At 40.9% G+C, this 17,628-nt stretch overlaps 1 protein-coding gene across 1 annotated transcript in view; it reads right to left on the bottom strand.

Annotated features, from left to right (window-relative positions):
• Positions 1-17,628, bottom strand: part of ULK2 (unc-51 like autophagy activating kinase 2) — a 36,796-nt gene that overhangs the window by 12,546 nt on the left and 6,622 nt on the right. The window contains exons 4-16 of the mRNA XM_036394976.2: positions 12,943-12,975; positions 12,560-12,596; positions 10,973-11,146; positions 9,828-9,901; positions 9,205-9,306; positions 8,833-8,891; positions 8,444-8,526; positions 6,421-6,471; positions 5,941-6,026; positions 5,174-5,345; positions 4,238-4,298; positions 3,915-4,007; positions 919-1,056 (exon numbers count right to left, since the gene is read on the bottom strand). Coding sequence (XP_036250869.1) covers positions 919-1,056; positions 3,915-4,007; positions 4,238-4,298; positions 5,174-5,345; positions 5,941-6,026; positions 6,421-6,471; positions 8,444-8,526; positions 8,833-8,891; positions 9,205-9,306; positions 9,828-9,901; positions 10,973-11,146; positions 12,560-12,596; positions 12,943-12,975 — 1,163 coding nt within the window. The remainder of the gene's footprint in view (positions 1-918; positions 1,057-3,914; positions 4,008-4,237; positions 4,299-5,173; positions 5,346-5,940; positions 6,027-6,420; positions 6,472-8,443; positions 8,527-8,832; positions 8,892-9,204; positions 9,307-9,827; positions 9,902-10,972; positions 11,147-12,559; positions 12,597-12,942; positions 12,976-17,628) is intronic.

Raw genomic sequence — 17,628 nt, 5'->3', positions numbered from 1 at the left:
CTGGTGTGAGTGTTTTGATTCATTAACCAATTGAATCCATGTGTGTGTGTCAGGACTGTCAGCTGACAGTTGAGTGCTTGTGCAGATTCAGTGTAATATAGTATAATATAGAATAATATAGTATAATAAAGTAATTAATTAGCCTTCTGATATCCAGAGAGTCAGATGCATAGTTTTCTCCCCTTCATCAGGGCTGCCCTGCTTTTACAATACAAGTATTGCTTAAATTCCCGTTTTTTAAACAGCAAAGATTCTGACAAAATTTTCATATTGTGTCTGAAAAACATATCAGATAACTGAAAACAGATTATTTAAGGGAAAGTCATTTCCCTGCATGTAGCAGCTATAATCAAATCAGGGATCCTGGAAAAAATGTGCAAGAAACCCTGGGTTTTGTCTTTGTAAAGATCTCCAGAGTTCTGAGTAGTCTATTTATGAGTCTTTGACCTTCACCAGCCTGATCTTGTAGAGCACAAGGCAGAGAATAAGCCCGGCTCACTAGAGCTTTGTAATGAGACAAGCTGGTTAACTGGCATGCCAAAAATTGTTTCCTTGATATTCTACAGAACAAAGCATTCATCTCATCACTACATGTGTGAAAACAAACCAGAACTTATTACTGACATTTCAGTTCATGATGTAATGCCATGCAATACACAAAGAGCAGCAAAAAAGCAAGGCTTCATCTTTTTACCTTCTTGGGCTGCATTTTGAGTGAAAGAACAAGCTCAATTTGTTTTCATGAAATATTTCAAGTGCCCATCCAACAATCTTGAGACTGTGAAGGGCTTTCATTTGTTATCATTGAAACATCTCTTTAGCGTGGAAAAAATGACATTAACGAGAAAGCAGGGACATCTGCCAGGGTACAAACACCAACCAGAGCCAAGAGAAAGGAGTTAAGAAGCCCATCCTCACCTGGGTGATCCGTGGGGGTTTGACACGGGGCTGGCAGTGGAGGAGAGGTTCTGTTCTATGCGCTGGTAATTCCGGAGCTGGGTGGGAACCGGGATCGGCGCCGTCTCGCTGCGGGGGGACACGGAAGGCTGACAGTGCCTGGAGTTGGAAGGTGTGGAGACAGGAGATGGAGATGTACTGTAGGAATTTGGAGGAAATCTAGGAAACAGGCAAATGAACTTCTTCTGTGCTCCCTACTGAGATCTCTGCTCGTCCTAACCCGGCTCCAACGCTGCACAGAGGAGGATCAGGAACTGTTCAGCACTCCCTGCCTTCCCTGCACTGCCTGGGATCACACAGAGCTGGGACTCAGCCCTTGGTCACACATCACTGAGATCTCCAGATCCCTCTGACTCCCTGCCAAGCCGCCTGCTGTGTTTACCACACTTGAAAATAGTGTTCTAGGAAAACCCAGGGACAGGAAGTTCAGAGCAGGGCTGGAATGTGGACAAAAGCCACCAAAGCACAGGCAGAGATATCCCCAGAGACATCATGAACTTGCAGGAGGAAAACATGTTATGTAATGTAAGAACCAACCCCTGGCAGGGGGAGCCAAACCACACACCTGAACATTAATCCACAGATTCCAAGTGCAGATTGCCCAAGTTCAGCTGGAGTGTCAGTGACCTGCCTCAGGGTGGTTCCTGACTCAAAGGGACTCAAACCACTGCATGTAATCAGTAACCAACACTTTTAAAGGAAAACAGAATTCAACTGAAAGAATTTCAAACAACTGGGCTGTGTGGAAGATAATAATTTTGCTATCTGGTCTTTTATTGACCATGTCTTTAAAGAAAGATCACAAATTCTTAGAAGAAATGTGAAAAGAAATTCTCTAGAAGACAGGCAGTTACAAGACTCACTGCCTGGCTCCAGCTGAACAGAAATCTGGGTTTTTTTACTGTAATTGTCCTATTCTCTTTGCTACCACTTAGAATGAAATATTACTTCCTAATAGGCACAGAACTTCCTTAGCAAAAGAAAGTTGGTCCTGCTGTTGCCACCCAGTTTCTGGATCCCAGAGTAATTTGGAAGCTGCTGTGGACACACAGTCAGCAGAAAGCCTGAAAACTTCCAGGCAGGGAGAAGGACTCCCATGTGGAAACCACAGGAAGGCTGTGGGCAGCCTGCCATGACTACACAGCACACTCAGGGAGCCTCTCCCCAGGAGAGGGAAGCAGATGTTATTTAAACTGTGGCACTGACACTCAGGAGACCATGAAGGCACTTCAACTTTTAAAGAACTCAGCACAGAAAATGCCTTTCCCTGCTCTCAGCTGTGTGAGTGGGGTGCAGAGGCACAGCCCCACCAGGGCTCCCCAGCTCAGGCCCAAAGCTGAGCTCTGGCCAGGCATCCTCCAGTCTGATGTGGTCTGTGACCAGTCAGAGAAAATGCAGTACAGATGGGTGCAGAGCTGCATGCAAATCTTGTTTCTCTGAGGTGCAGAGGATAAAACTGATAATAAACCACAGCAGAGTGAACCACCTCGACCTAATCTGCCCATTCTGGCTGGAGACTGTCTGTGAAGACACACAGCATAACTATGGGCAAAATTAATTCAGTTCCATCAGTTAATCAGAAGGATTCACTGTTTCACAGGGCATAACCTTTTGTAAAACACCAAAAAACCAAAGTGAAACAACCTACAAACAATGAACGAAGATTTGCCAGGAAGTAAAAAACCAAACCCCAAACCAAAGCAAGCATCTTGTAGAATATCAGACACACACTCTGCTTTCTTCAGACCATGCCTCATGCAGCCCCAAATGCAGTTACTGAATTAACTCAGCCAGTAATTAAACTGTTATAGTACAGAGTGTGAACAGTAAGCACCTGTTTCTCATCATGTGACAATTTAGCTCTTAGTAATGTACAGATAACACAACTGGCATATTTTCATAACATTTCTAACTCTAAAAACCCTGCCTGACACAACTTTAAAGAGGAAAGAACAGTGTATTTATACTACATTGCAGATGGTCAGTTCAGAGCAAATGGGTCTCTACAGGCAAAGCATCCCCATTATCTGCCCTTAACCATAAAACATGAGGCTAAAAGCTGTATCGACAGCCCCTGTCAGCACATTTCCCCCACTGCACAAAGATCAGCACAAAGTAACAAACTTTTCTTGTGACAAGCATTTCTAAACAAATAATGCTGACTTGCAGCCCTCTAGCACTGGCACAAGCCAAAAATGCACCCAACATAATAGCTTTATTCCCCAGTTAGCCACTCATCCTCTTTCTGTTTGTACTGAAAACATCATGAAATTCATCACTTGAACAAATTCTACTTAGATATTCCATGAGTAGGTAAACACCCTAATTAAGCTTTATATTTTCCAAAGTAACACAGGAAAGATTTCAGGCCCCACTGATGAAAATCAGTTCTATTTTAAGCCAGCAGAAACTGAAGCCTACAGCCATAAGGAAGAAAGGGGACTAATTACCAGTCCTGCTGATGGAAAACCTGCAATACATGTTTAGCTCCTTCATGTGACTTTGGCATCTTGTGAGACACAGCCATGCAATTCACAATAATCACTTGCACAAAAGCCACACCCAGTGACCAGACAAACCAAGCCAGCCACCAGACACAAATCCACTGCAATCTGGGCTTTCAAAGTTCCTCTTTCCTCCCAACCACTTTGTAAAATATATCTGCATTCAACATCTTGACTCTCTCCATGAAGGCTGTGCTGTGCATCCCAACACCAAAAAAGACAAGGCAGTTATGTCCCTAAATTTCTGCTTTTAAACAGCTCAAAATTAAAACAAAGACTGCTCTCAACTCCTTGAGGAAATCTTTTGGGGGTGCACCAGAGAAGACATGAAGGGTAAAGAGCCTGGAAGAAAAGAGGTCTGGCTTCTATTTTAGTCCAGTTTCACAATTAAAAACAGAAAGAAATGAAGCCAAACCCATAAAATAGCAGAGAATCTAAGGCCACATCACACACCTGTTAGCTGTACCAGAGGCAGCACTTCGAGAAGAGGCTGTGGATGGTTTCTGTACAGTTCCTGAGCTTCCAGAAATAGTTAATGGTGACTGCCTGTGGAAACAAAAACCACTGTCTAAAGACAGCTTCTCACACCAGAGAAACTCTACTGGGCAGCAAAACTTCCTGAATTCAAGCTGTTTAGATACTCAAATTCAATTCTTGTTTATCTTTCAGAAAGTCCACGGAGCTATGACAACCCCAAAGCCCAGAACCCCCTTGTGCAGCTGCAGCACCAATTTTAGAAGAAGAGGTTTCTTTTGGAAGAAGCTCAGCACACCTACCCTCCACACATCAAGAACTCACTGGAAGCCCGCCTGCCAGCTGCTCCCAAAGGCATATCATCTGCAGGAGGGAACACATGAAAACCCACATCAGCAAGCAGAATCAGGGAAAAAATAATTAGATCTTCCATATTGCTGTTGTAGAGAAAAACATTTCTGTGAATATATGAAAGTTTCCCACAAAAGGTTTTGTGTAGGAAAACATCTCAAATGTGACCCCCCCCAAGAGAAATGGAACTGGGGAAGGGAGTTCTTCACCAAGTTATTTTGCTGTTTCTTTGTGGGTTGTTGCCATATTAAGAAGAATTTTGAAAGAAACTCCATTGTGTAGGAGCACAAGGTATCAGCACTGGGATGTTTACAACAATGGATGGCAGAAACCCTTCAGGCAGTCATTTAGTCAAATATTTACCACAACTGCTGGCATCATCCAGAAATCAGCTGACTTTGTGCAATTCAGGTTGGGACCATGTCATAAATGTGCTACATCCAAGTTTTTCCTTTCTATAAGCCCAGGCTGATGTTTTACCTTTCATGTTCAGGTTTTATGTTTACCTACTCCTGTTATTTAAAGCCCTAGAGCATGAGCTATAAATGTTCAGTGAGTCTGGAGGAAACAAAGAACTCCAAGAGAATCCTTGGGTCTTTTATCACCAGTTGTTTACAACTGAATCTCTTCTACTGCCAAGCCTCACTATTTTCCATGACTTTAAACCACCCCTATTGCATGTCTGGCTGCTCAATTGAAGATAAAAATGTCCCAGATAGACACACAGCACCCAAGAGTTTCCTTCCAAAGAGGAATCAAACTACATAAATTAATTTCAATTTGAATTCTGACACATCTAGAGCAACGAGAGCCAAAGAACAACAGGAGGTAGAAGTGTATTATGAATGAAAATTGGGTTGAGATGTAAAAATAAGAAAGGTTCTTACATGAATGGTCTGAAGAGATATTGTGTGGGACAAGAACAAAGTCATCTGTGTCACAAGAGGAGTTCTTGCTACTGGTACTGGCAGAGTCTTTAGAGACCTGAAGATAGTTAGGAGGACCCAGTGGAGGGGAAGACAAATTTTCTTCTTGAATGTGCTGCATGTCTGGCAGAGACTGGAGGGGGTGGTGGGAAAAAGAAAAGTTACAAAAACCCACTGAAAATGCAGTGATTCACAAAGTAGAAATGCTTTTGAACTATGACATTTCAAACACTGGAGAGCTCTGCAGTGTCAGTTTAGACAGTTCTATACTGATCAGGCTGTGAGTTTAAACAACTGGGATTTATTCAATCATTCCTGGTGATACAGATGTACCTGTTCCAAATGTCATATAAAACTGAAGTCACTGCTTTGTAATAAGGGGCCTTAGCCAAAAGGGCCAATTCAAAATTTATCTGTAACAGTCATTATATTGCAAACCATACCAGAATATCTGAAGATTTGCTGCTCTAGCATTTGATATTTGTATGAGGTTTTTTTACCTTAACCAAAAAGAACAACAAAACCCCCACAAGATACAACACAAGGAACAAGAGTGCACCACAGTGTTAATGGTATTTAAGGAAAAGAGAGGGGTGTTCCTTGCTCTTTGCTCCCAAACATGACAGTTTACAGTGTTCAAGTATTAAAAGATTTTAAAAATTCATGAATTCTTGGCTAAACATTACAGAAAATATTTTCTGGAGATTGTTGTGTAACACAGAACTTACTGGAGGAGAAGCAAAGCGACAAGGAGAGCTACCACAGGAACTGCCAGAGACTGAGCCTGGGTATGTGGGCACTGGTACAGGACAAGCTAGAAGAGAAAAACCCAGAGGGAGGGGAAATAAAAAGTGACTAAGACTTCAAAAGGCTGAATTTCAAACAAATTTCCTCACTGCTTCTCATTCATAAGCCCTTACACAGCTTATAAGAACAGCACATCCTCAATCACACGAGGGTATTTAAGTTCAGTGCAAACGTCAAAAGAACAAGTAAATAAGTATCACATTTCACTCTGGCATAATACAAGGAAGGATTCAACACTCAGGCTCATAATAGAGCACAACAACAGGCAGGCTGAGGAAAATGTCTCATAAACACTTAGTGTGATATTTGGCAGATCTTTTTCTCCCTCCCAGCCTGCAACATTCATCATTCACACAAATAAGTGAAAAAAAAAATCCCCAAAATCCCAACTAACTACTTACATTTTTTCACTGTTGAGATGTGATCCAGGAAAGGGTGGTTGAAAAATGCTTCTGTAGAACAAGAAACAACCACCATTGTGAGTAGATGTACAAATGACAGAATTTACAGACTGTATTGCAGATGGTGATAAATGGTTGCATTCCCAGAATCAACACTGCACAGCCACAGGGTGAAGAGCTTATAAAAGATTAAAGCTGTCTATGGTATGTGCTGCTATAGAGTTTGGAAAGGAAACAAGAATCAATTTAATAACTTCAAACATCAGTCAGCAAGGCAAATCAGACTGAATCACTAGAAGAACTCTTGTGACTGCACTTAAAGCCATGTACACAAGAAACCTCCCTATACTGCTGAGGAAATTGTGTTTTCTGTGGTAGTAATTCAGTTGTAGGCTGCTCTTCAAAACAATGAGCATTTTTCACACCAGACACTGAAAGTATTTTCAGCTCTGCCTTTCCTGAGGATTGATTTATTTTTGAAGCCATTAATGCTACACCTTAGGTGGCAAAAAAGAAAATCACAGTAGAGCCATTCTCCTTTCCACTTCCCAACAGCAGAACACGACCTGTGCAGACAATTCATGGCATAAAGCAGAATTAGACACCACTTCTTTAAAAATTTCCTCAGTGAACTCCCTGTTGTTACATTAGAAATACTTTGCTTTTGTTGTAAATGGATATCCTGAAGCACTTTTAATTGAGCATAACCAGTTGGCCACTAAGTTACATGGAAAGTTTTGTTCTGCAAGGAGCAGCGTTCAGCTGGTTCAGGGAATTTGAGGGTTGGTGGGAGCCAGCTGCTGAGCTGGGTGAACTTCAATGTCCTAACACTGGAGGAAAAACAATGCTGTGCCTCAGACATAAGCAAATAACAAGGAGAAAAAAAAAAAAAAAAGAGAAAGAATCTGAGGCCTGGAGTACGTCCCTTCCTTCAGCAACACTTTTCCCCATGACCTGATAAGGGAAGGAATCCAGCTGTAATGCCTGAACAATGCAATTATTCACTTGAACACAGGGATCAGGTGCTCTCCAGCTTTGGTACAACACCTGCTGTTCTACTTCATATTGCTGGAAGATCAACAACATTTCCCGTGCTATTTTTACTTTAACAACAGGCCACAGGGCTCTGCTAGAAACTCTCCCTTTCACTCCCTTTGCTAAGCACATTCCAGAGCAGCCCCTTTGAGGCCCTTGAAGTGGCTCAGCCAAGGAAAACATGACTTTCAGCACTGCCACTCTGCTTTCTATTTTTCTTTCGAAGCACAAACGCTTTCTCCCACCACCACAAGTGATACAGTGAATTTCCCATGTTTGAAGAAACTGTAGGGATCAGCACACCCAGAGTGCAGAGTGGAATCGATTGCTCACAGCCCATGTTTGTGAAGTATTACTTCTCCTACATGTAGAGACTTCTATACTGACCAATATAATTTGTGACATTCTACCCAATTATTGTGAGTTTTTTCTGGATCTGAACTAAAATTTTAAGATGAACACTTCCTGGCAGCTATGATAAAACTGCATTAACAAGTAGTGTTATAAAATTTAAATAAGCAGCATGAATATCATGACATACAAGATGCAGCTAAGAAGAATTAATCAAGATGTAACTGTTCAAGAGTGTTTCCAAAGAGAGCTCTTCCAGTACATGGAAATCAGAAATGTTTGCTCCCAGTCTGATGCTAAAACATCACTTAAAGTAACAGAAATAAGATTTCAACACAAAATTTAAGGTATAGCAGTAAATCCTTGAAGGAAAGGGCACAATTGAAAGAATTAAACTGATTTATACTTCACTACTCAAAAACAAAGTCATGATTTATGTGCATCACTTCATACAGACAGTAGTTTTCCAGTGATTTGTTTTAGCTACTCTGCCTTCTTCATGAAAACAGAGAAGAAAAAAACCACTTTACTTCTCATGTAATTGGTTGTGGACAAAAGGTCAAGATAATTATTCTGGTCACATGAATACAACTAACAAGGAAAGTCAAAAGAGCAAGAGGAAAAAAGAAATCCATACCAAAGTCCATTCTGTCCTTTTGGTTTCTCTGAAGCAAACCCAAGAGCAGGTCAGCCAGGTAAGCTGATGTTTCCCTAGGAATGCTGCACACAAGAGGAAGTAAAACATCCATTAAATGTAATGCATGCATTGAATAATGCATAGCACATTGAATTGCAGGAAAGCAGCATTCTGCCACGTCCCCAAGTCATCACCATCTGTGCTTTACAGCCTTAGTCCATTTAGTTTCAGCTGGGTACAAAGCAAGGTGCAACATGATTCACAGGTATCACACTACATCCTTGCAAAGATAGCAACAGCAAATATTTTTATGAATCCCAGGCATTCCCCAAGATGAAAAAGTGTTCAATCAACAAGTGTAAGTGACAGGAAAGGCCATGGTGACATACCTAGGAATCAAATTCCTGTTCTTTTCATAAAACATTCTCAAATCTTGAGGACTATTGGCCTGTCAAATAAAAATGTACATTAATTAAAGCTCGGTTTCATGGAGGAAATAGCTTTTGTTCCTAAGCACACATACACAAAAAGGAGACTTTTGCATATGGGCATTAAAGGAGAAAACACCAAACAGAGCGCTGAGGCTCCTTTTTTATGTATTTCCTCTGGATTGAACACACTCCTCATGCAGACTAAGCACAAACAACTTCTCCCTTGGCATTCTCAAGCAGACATCACTTGCTTCTGTTTTCCTGACTAGAAGCAAGAGCCCCAGGAATGTCCTTCAGACTGAGAAGAGGGAAAAGGAAAGGAAGTGTTACCTGAAAAGGTGGTTTTCCAACAAGACACTGATAAATCACAGTTCCTATGCTCCACAGGTCTGCTTTAGCATCATAGTGTTGAGACATAATCACTTCAGGGGCCTGGAAAGAACAGCAAATTCTCAGAAGAGAAAACAAAACCAGGAAAGCCACAGCAATATGAATCTACTGTCAGAGCAGCATTAACTGAGACCACTTCATTGTAAGAGAAAATTAACATTTTCATGTGCATCACATGGCTTGAGAGGGACCAGCTCCATCTAAACTGAAAGCTGAGCTTCAAAACCACAAAGAAACTAGAAATGCTGATGTTCTGAAGAAAGCATCCAGCATTTGGCATGTTTGGCAAGAAGAGGGACATGTTATTTACTTGGCTTCTGCAGTTCTTCTTCTGGACAAAGAACCACCAGGAAATGATTGATGTCTCTCTGATTATAACAATCATGGTCTGCAAATCCCAAGGAAATTAAAAAAAGGTAGTAAAACCATGGAAAGGGGAACTGCACTCTGTTCCTGATCCTTGTAAAGCAACATGAGGCATTTGCCAATCTGCAAGCAGTCAATTATTTTGTTTTGGCAGGAGAATGTTTGAGACAAGCAAGATCATATGAAATATCCCTTACCATGTACATAGGGGAACCACACAGAGTTGCAGCCATCATGTTGCTGTGCAGATAACGAGCAAAGCCAAAGTCAGCTGTGTAAAGAACAACCTTGGTCAATGAAGAGAAAGATAGTTTTCAATTTTTTACAGTCTAGAAATCACCTGTCTCTGACTGAAATCTGCCACAATTAACAGAGGGATTGAAAAAAGACAGGTTTAATATCTAGCCAGCTACATGGAATACTAGAATCTTTGTCATGCTGAAAGAATAATGGATTATCTCTCAAATGAGCAAGCCAAGAAGCAGCAGTGACATCATTTCCACAAACTGCTGCTCAGGCACCTCCCCAGCTGCAGAACAGCCTGTCTGGCATCAGCAGCAAAGGATTAAAGTCACTGGCTAAATATAAATGGCTCATTAAGAGTGATGAATATACAATCTGCCTGCAGTGAAATCACATCAGGTACAAGCTGAAGAAGTCAAGTTTCAGGTGCCTGAATTTTCCATGCAGGCAAAAGCATCTGAAGCTATCAAGTAAGGACAGCAAAGGAAGAAGTTTTGTCTTCCCTGTGCAGTTTTTGAGCAAAAGCACAGGAATGAACTTGTTTAAAACAAGGTAGCTTTAAATAACAGACAACAAGGAGTGATTAAAACTCCTGAAGGGGCCTCTGCAGAGGAGTTTGGTAGTATCATGAATATTTGACATCTCTCCCCGGTTACAAGGCCAAACCTCCCTTCAGCCATGCCAAAAACAGGTCATAACCTTCATTTCTAATCCTCTCAAATAACCCTTAGGAGGACCTACCACTAAAAAAGAAAACAGCTGGAAATGCAATTGGAGTCTTGCATACACAGAATTTTAATATGGGTTAAAGGCTACTCCCAGTTTCAAAAGTTAGATTTATACCTAATTAAAATAGTTTAGTACTAGAAACATCAGCTAAATAGATTTGTCCTGCAGATTTAATCAAACAGGTCTTTATGATTCAATCTTTTTTCATCCTGAGAACACAGCACAGCATGAAGCTCATCATTCTTGACTTGCTGTCTGATTTGCATGAATTGAATACACTCCATATGCAGGACTTGAATTGGAAAACCATTTCTGAGGGGGGAAACAGCCCAAGAGTGCTGATTTTCCCTTCCAGAGAGGGAGGTTGTACCTATTTTGATGCGGATGCCACTGACGCTGGATTTGCGGCGGCTGGCGTAGGACAGCAGGATGTTCTGGGGCTTGAGGTCCCTGTGGATGATGCCTTTGCTGTGCAGGATCCTCATGGCTGCTGCAATCTGCTGCAGGAACACTCGGATGGTGTCCTCACTCAGAGTCCCCTTAGCTGGCAGTGACACACACAGGAGCAGAGGGGAGAATAAATATCAATATCTTTAGGTAAAAGCAATCAACTTCATGGTGATCAGCTGAAAATGTACTGAGTTATAACCTCATCATCATGAATTACAATCTCCAGTGTTGTACAAATGGAAATATTCTCAACAATATCCACATCACCATAGCTTTAGAGCAGCTGCAGAACTCTGAACCATCAGTTTTTCCAGTGGTTTATTCAACTCGGCAGCATCGTAATTATAAAACTTCTCAATTGCCATTAAATCTCATTAAGTCTCAAGCTGAGTCAAGGGAAATTTAGGTTGGACACTGGGTAAAAGTTTTTTACAGAAAGGGTGCTAAAGTTCTGGAATGTTCTGCCCAGGGAGGTGGTGGAGTCACCACCCCTGGGTGTGTTTGAAACAAGCCTGGATTGGCCCTGGGTGCCAGGGTTTGGGTGAGGGGTTGGGGCTGGGTTGGACTCCATGATCTTGAAGGTCTCTTCCAACCCAGTGATTCTGTGAAATCCTAAACTGGCCAAAAAGGCAAAGAAAGCAAGAAAATAAAACAACTTAAGGTGAAGTACATCCAAAAATCATGTTAAAATCTGAAGCCATAAAATTTGTTCTTTATGGGGATGCTGAGAACCACTCTGCTCAGAAATTTCATCCATGATAAAACTTATATTTTGAAAGGAAAAAAAATGAGATGTACTTTTGAAAGTCTCTTCTGAAGGTATTACCTCATTCTGCAGCCCAAAAAAGCACTGAACACAGGAGCTGGATTTCACTGTCTGAGTCTTTCCAAAGGTTTTAATGGCAAGTGAATTAGGCTTTTAATACACACAGTTACCATAACAATAGCTGTGCATAAAAAAGATTCCTTCAGCAGGCTGACATACAAGGGCAAGTAGATTATTTTCATCATGAAAAATGTGAAGATTAACATCTCTGCTCAAAATTTTGGTTAGAATAAGAATCCATTTGTCATGATTTAGAAATTCTGTCCTCACTTTGGGCAGAGCCATGGAAAATCTCTCCTAAGCCAGCACTGCCTCTTTCTCAGAGCATTGTTATATAAGTAAATCAGTGGTTTTAAGTTCACATCTTGGAAAAGAAAAACAGGTGGAATCAAAACACTGGGAACAGCCCCCAAAATGTAGTTTTAGAAATAGAAACCCACACATCTTTTCAGCATGCTGCTGATGGTTAACTACAGCTTCTCCCTCATTGACAAATAAGGGAATGTTACATTCAGCTGTGGCAAAAAATAAAAAAGCATTTTCTGTCTGTGTATTATCACATTCATTTACCCAAATTTAAAGCACAAGCCAAAAAAACCCCACAGAAACACCAATGGATGTGAGGAATGCAGAATATAAACACATAAAGCAAAAGAATAGGGAAATACAGTCATCAATTACCTTGTAAGTAATCTGCCAAGTCCCCACCATTGCAGTACTGTTAAAAACAAAGGGTTTTATTTAAAATACAAGCACTGAAACACCTGCTACATCATTTCTATTTTGTAGTATTTTAATGGAAATTAGATCCCTTCCAGCTGTTTGCCTTAAAATTATTTTGTCAATTATTTGTAAACAATAATTTGAGGTGTCACCCTTCATCAATACTTAAAGTATCATAACATGAAACAAACAGTGCAGATAAATTTAATGGGGCATAGGAAATTCATAATTTTCTTTTCAAAATTGTTTTAGCAAGCCATGGTTAGTTTGCAGCTGTGCAAATGAACAGTTTTGTCTAAAAGTCTTTAAAATCAACCAGAAACATACATGTTAACACATACCTCCATGACCAAAAAGACAGAATTGGGCATTTCCTAAAAGAGAAGAAGAAAAGTGATTTAAGAATGTGAGAATACAAAGTCTGTACCTGCATTAACCAAGTGTAACATGGGATTTTCCCATCACCTTAATGTAAAGTCACTATTTCAGAGCATAGCAAAAGTGTAGTTTTTTCACTATGAGATATTTTCCATTTCCAAAAACATTTTCATATGTGAAACCATCAAACCAGCAGGCAATACCTCCATGAAGTGCCTCCCTGAGTGAGCCCTTGGCAGCAGCACATCCCTGCCATGCTCCTGAGGGCAGAGCTGGGAGCTCTGTCCATCCTCCTCACATTTTCCAAAGCATTCACCTCCCATGACCTCTCTGCAACCTGAATTCCCTCTCTTGTAATTGGGGAAAAGTTCCTGAAAGACAGATTGCCTAACTTCTACTGTAAATTACCTACACACTTCACAAATCCAGTTACAAAAATAAATCTGTGCCTAAACCTGACTGGAACAAAAACATTCATCCTGTTTCCAAATATTTATATTGTGTGAGGGAAGAAAGGCCTGAGCTGTCTGTGCTAATAATCAACATTGTTTTCCACAGTCTCCTGCATAAGACAGTTCTGTTGGGCCTACAAAATTGAAGATTCTGAGAGTTTTTATAAAGCAAAAGTATTTTTTTTTTCTCCCTCTGAGCTGATTAAGATTGAAAGGAAAGAACACAAAGAGAACTGGAAGGAAACTAAAGAAGTGTACAGTAAGCAGGATGATGCTTTTAGTTACACAGTGTGTTACCTCCCTTTCCCTTTAAAAATAAACTTAAACAAGGGCTGACAGATTGAGGGAAAATATGTTTTTTTAAGGCAGTTGAAGGAAAAAAAGTGAGATGGCACCAGACAAGGCCAGGCACATGCCCCAGTGGGAAGTGGGACTGCAGACAGTCTGACTAAATTCTGCTAAAGTGTCACGAGGAAGTCAAAAGGGACATTGCACAGCAAAATAAATGCTGGGAACTCAGGGCCTTTCACTGTGCTTGCACTGACACTTCAGCAGATGCTCCATTTGACCACTCTGGCAAGAATTACCACCAGGGTGCCATTGGCAAGGGCTCACTTATGTTAGAAAGCTTGAAAAAGAGAAATCAAAGCACAAATGAGCCCAGGCTAGAGAAACCAGTGACCCCTAAACACAGCACAGAGCTCAGGGATGGCACAGCCCATCACAGACACATCCAGACAACTCCAAATAATGGAAATAATTACAGTCCAAGATAAACTGGCTGGTTTATGGTTAATTCAAAGATGCATTAGCCTGCTTCATTTTTGGGAAGAATTTAGTCACTCATGTCTGTGCCACAGAAATGCATGTGAGGTTCTTTCCAGCCCATCCAAAACATCAAGCACATTTTGCAGATTTGTTTACATTTGGAAATTAAAGCAAGTTTCTACGAATATGAGTCAAATCTGTTGGGAATGACAGGCAAACTCCAACCAATATAGAATATTAAAGCAGCAGCAGATCACATTTCAGGAAGTCTCAATTGTTCAATGTTTCTGCAATAGCTGTGGCCAACATGAACCACAATTTACATTCCTATAAACGCCTCAAAACCTCAGTGCATACAGCAAAGCAAATTAGTAATTACTTGCTTTGCAAATTACTGAAAATATATAATTGTTCCTTTCTGCATTGTTCTTTGCAACAACACCTTCCAAGACAGAAGCTGTCTTTTAGGAATCTGAGATCCCAATTTATCAAATTGACAATTCTGCCAACTGAGGATCATTTCACTTAAAGGATAGCTGTGATGTGGAGCAGAACCCAGCTAAGAAGCAGAACTCCATTCTCCAGGGACAAGAGAGCAGCTCAGCTCCTGGATTTCCAGCCCAGCTTTGCAATCCCATGAATCACAAAGATGTATCACAGTGTCAGAGTGCACAAAACCAGCAGCTTAGGGCAGCATGTAATGCTCAGCTCATGACAGACATTTATTACATTTACTCATCACAGAACTAAGAGGATGCGTTTGCTGGATTCCCTTGGAAACAAAGCCCTCTCAAATGAACTGCTCTCTTCAGAAGCACAGAGCTGATGATTTGCCCTGTTGGACCAGCCTTCACCTGTTTGGAAAGTCATTTCTGCAGACCCTACTGGATTGCCCTCAAATAGAATTACTCATCGTTTTTTTTCATTTATATTCTTAATGGAAAATAACAAATCAAATCACCAAGTAAAGTCCCAGTAAGAAGTAGAGCACGTTTCCTTAATGTAGCTTAGAAAATCCCTTTTTGAATGAATCAGCAGAGCAGATCAGAGATTGCACAAAGACATTTTCCCAGACTTAAACTCCTCTCCAATTCACAGTGAGGAAGTAACAGTTTGCACAGAGCTGATACCAACCTCCCCAACCACAACTTGTCCCAAGGTGAACTCAGAACCAAACACTTTTCAATATCCCCCAACACAATCTTTAGTTCAAAACAGCTGAATTTGTTCAACCCTTCAGAGCTGCTCAAATTTTGCCTTACAGTTCTTGGCCAGCCTGACTGGGAATGTGATCTCTCCATTTTGGGAATACATTCAGAACAGACAAGACAGTTCTGGAGATTTATTTTGCCCTTCTAAATTATTTTGCTGAACAATAAAGCTCTCCCTATCAACATTCCCCAGAGTTGTGATTTCTGTTGACTGCCTATGCAGAGCAAAGTGCTCAAAAAGGAAAGATTAGAAAACCAGCATGTTTGAGATCTAACAATCAGGAATAGGGCTGATCGAGCAAGTTATTTTAAACTGCCCCTTGAAACAGATAACAAAGCTTTCAGCAATTTGTATTGATGTACAGATCACAAAATTAGTGCAGCTGGAGTTGTTCTGACCTACACTTCTACCTAGATAAATAAGTAAAACAAATATCTGCTGTGTTGCAACAATTACCAGTTCTGCCCAGTAACACTTTTTTTGCTGCTGAAAGTTTTCTTGATAAAAACCTACTTTTGCTCTTTTTATTCTGAATCTAAGTTTTACTTTCAAGCAGAGGCTAACAGGAAACCAATTAACAATTCTGAAAGGTAAACAGATAAACCTAAGAGAAAGAGGTTAAGAGGCAAGATCTTTGCCAAAACTTGCTGTGTTTTAATCCAAGGATTCCACCAGTTGTCTTGGGGGATGCAAAATTGAACTTGAATCACAGTCTCAGCAAAGTCATTCCATTTAAAAAAACATTAATTGAAAAAGAAGTCAAAACATGGTTATTTCCAAGAACTGTTGCTAGATCCCTGGAGTAGTGGCAGAAACATTCCCTGATTTCATTCTGGTCCACAAGTCCTCCTTTAGAACAAGCTGAAGGTCTGCAAGGAGCTGAGTGAGCTCCCAAAGCAGCAACTGTGGCAAATGGTTACTCTCTTTTCACTTCAAGTCTGTAGATTTTATTTCATTGCAGTTTATGATGGGAGTCCCCAAAGCAGGAGAGTTAACCTGACAGCTTGTGCACTGCTGTTATCTGATTCATTTTCTGCTATATTCATTTGGGCTATATTGGATACAATTTTTTGGCCAGGAACACACCTTTTTTTTTTTTGGCTTTAAGTACATTTGGCAAAAATTCTAATGATATAGTGAAAAAGGACAGGTCCAGATCTTTTAAAGGCTGTTTCTCTCTGAATTAGACATTCTTGGTTTACTTTGTGAGTGCAACACAGCAGCAACTTCTGCCTCCAGCTCCTATCACCCCAAGGACTGAACACTTTGTTAATTCTGACAAAATATTAAATCTCAGACTAAATGTCACTTGACATGTGCCCGTAGGATTCAAACAAGGTGCATGCTGCCAATGATTCACATAAAAGAGCAATCAGCCATGGAGAAATGCACCACAAGAACTGGATCATCCATTTGCTGTTAGTGAAATGCTGTATTTAACCAATATATGGGAGGTGGGGAAAGAGGCTGCTCTTCTCTGCTCTCAGCACAAAGATTCAGCAGAGTTTTGTACTAAAAAAATCATGTGAAACAGGTCTGAAATTCAAATTACAGCATCCAGGCACAGCAGGTGAGCTAAGGCCTGTGTAGTAACTCCAATCTGGTTCTGTGGGTCACAACAAATTCTAATCCTGGTTGTCTCCAGCATTTCCACTGGCATCATTCCTGCACTGTCACAACCAACCCTGCAGCTGCCAGGTAACATTTCAAAACCTTTACAGTTGCTACAGGGCAGGATTTTTCTTTTATCTGAACAGCATGTTCTCATATGATTATTTCCACACAGACACAGGGGATGGATATTGACAAACAAAAAAGGCCTTAAGCAAGGAGCTGAGGGAACAAAAATAAAGATATTGAGACACTCTCTGTTCTGCTGGGAGTGTGGAGGCAATGAAAGCTGTGAGACACTGAGATCAGGAGCACACACAGGATGCCTGCAGCAAATATCTCCAGAAACACATGCAATAGTACCAGAGCAACTGGAGTCCTTGGGTAAACCAGAAGTATTTAATTCCTGCTGCTAAAACAACAGCTCCTCCCCTCAGCACCCCGGTAAGAACTCCTGGGCTCTGTGTGCACAACAAAGCTGAGCTGAAGGTCCCAGAAGGATTTCTGGCTCCATTCCCACTGCCTTTCTCTGCTTCCAAGGACTGCAGAAGCAGCTGCAGGGTTTTTGTCTGCTCTGTACCAACAAGCTAAGACAAGAAAGCATTT

This window comes from Molothrus ater, chromosome 21, assembly GCF_012460135.2.
Source record: "Molothrus ater isolate BHLD 08-10-18 breed brown headed cowbird chromosome 21, BPBGC_Mater_1.1, whole genome shotgun sequence".
NCBI lineage: Eukaryota > Metazoa > Chordata > Aves > Passeriformes > Icteridae > Molothrus > Molothrus ater.
This window is presented reverse-complemented; position numbering and strand designations above follow the sequence as displayed.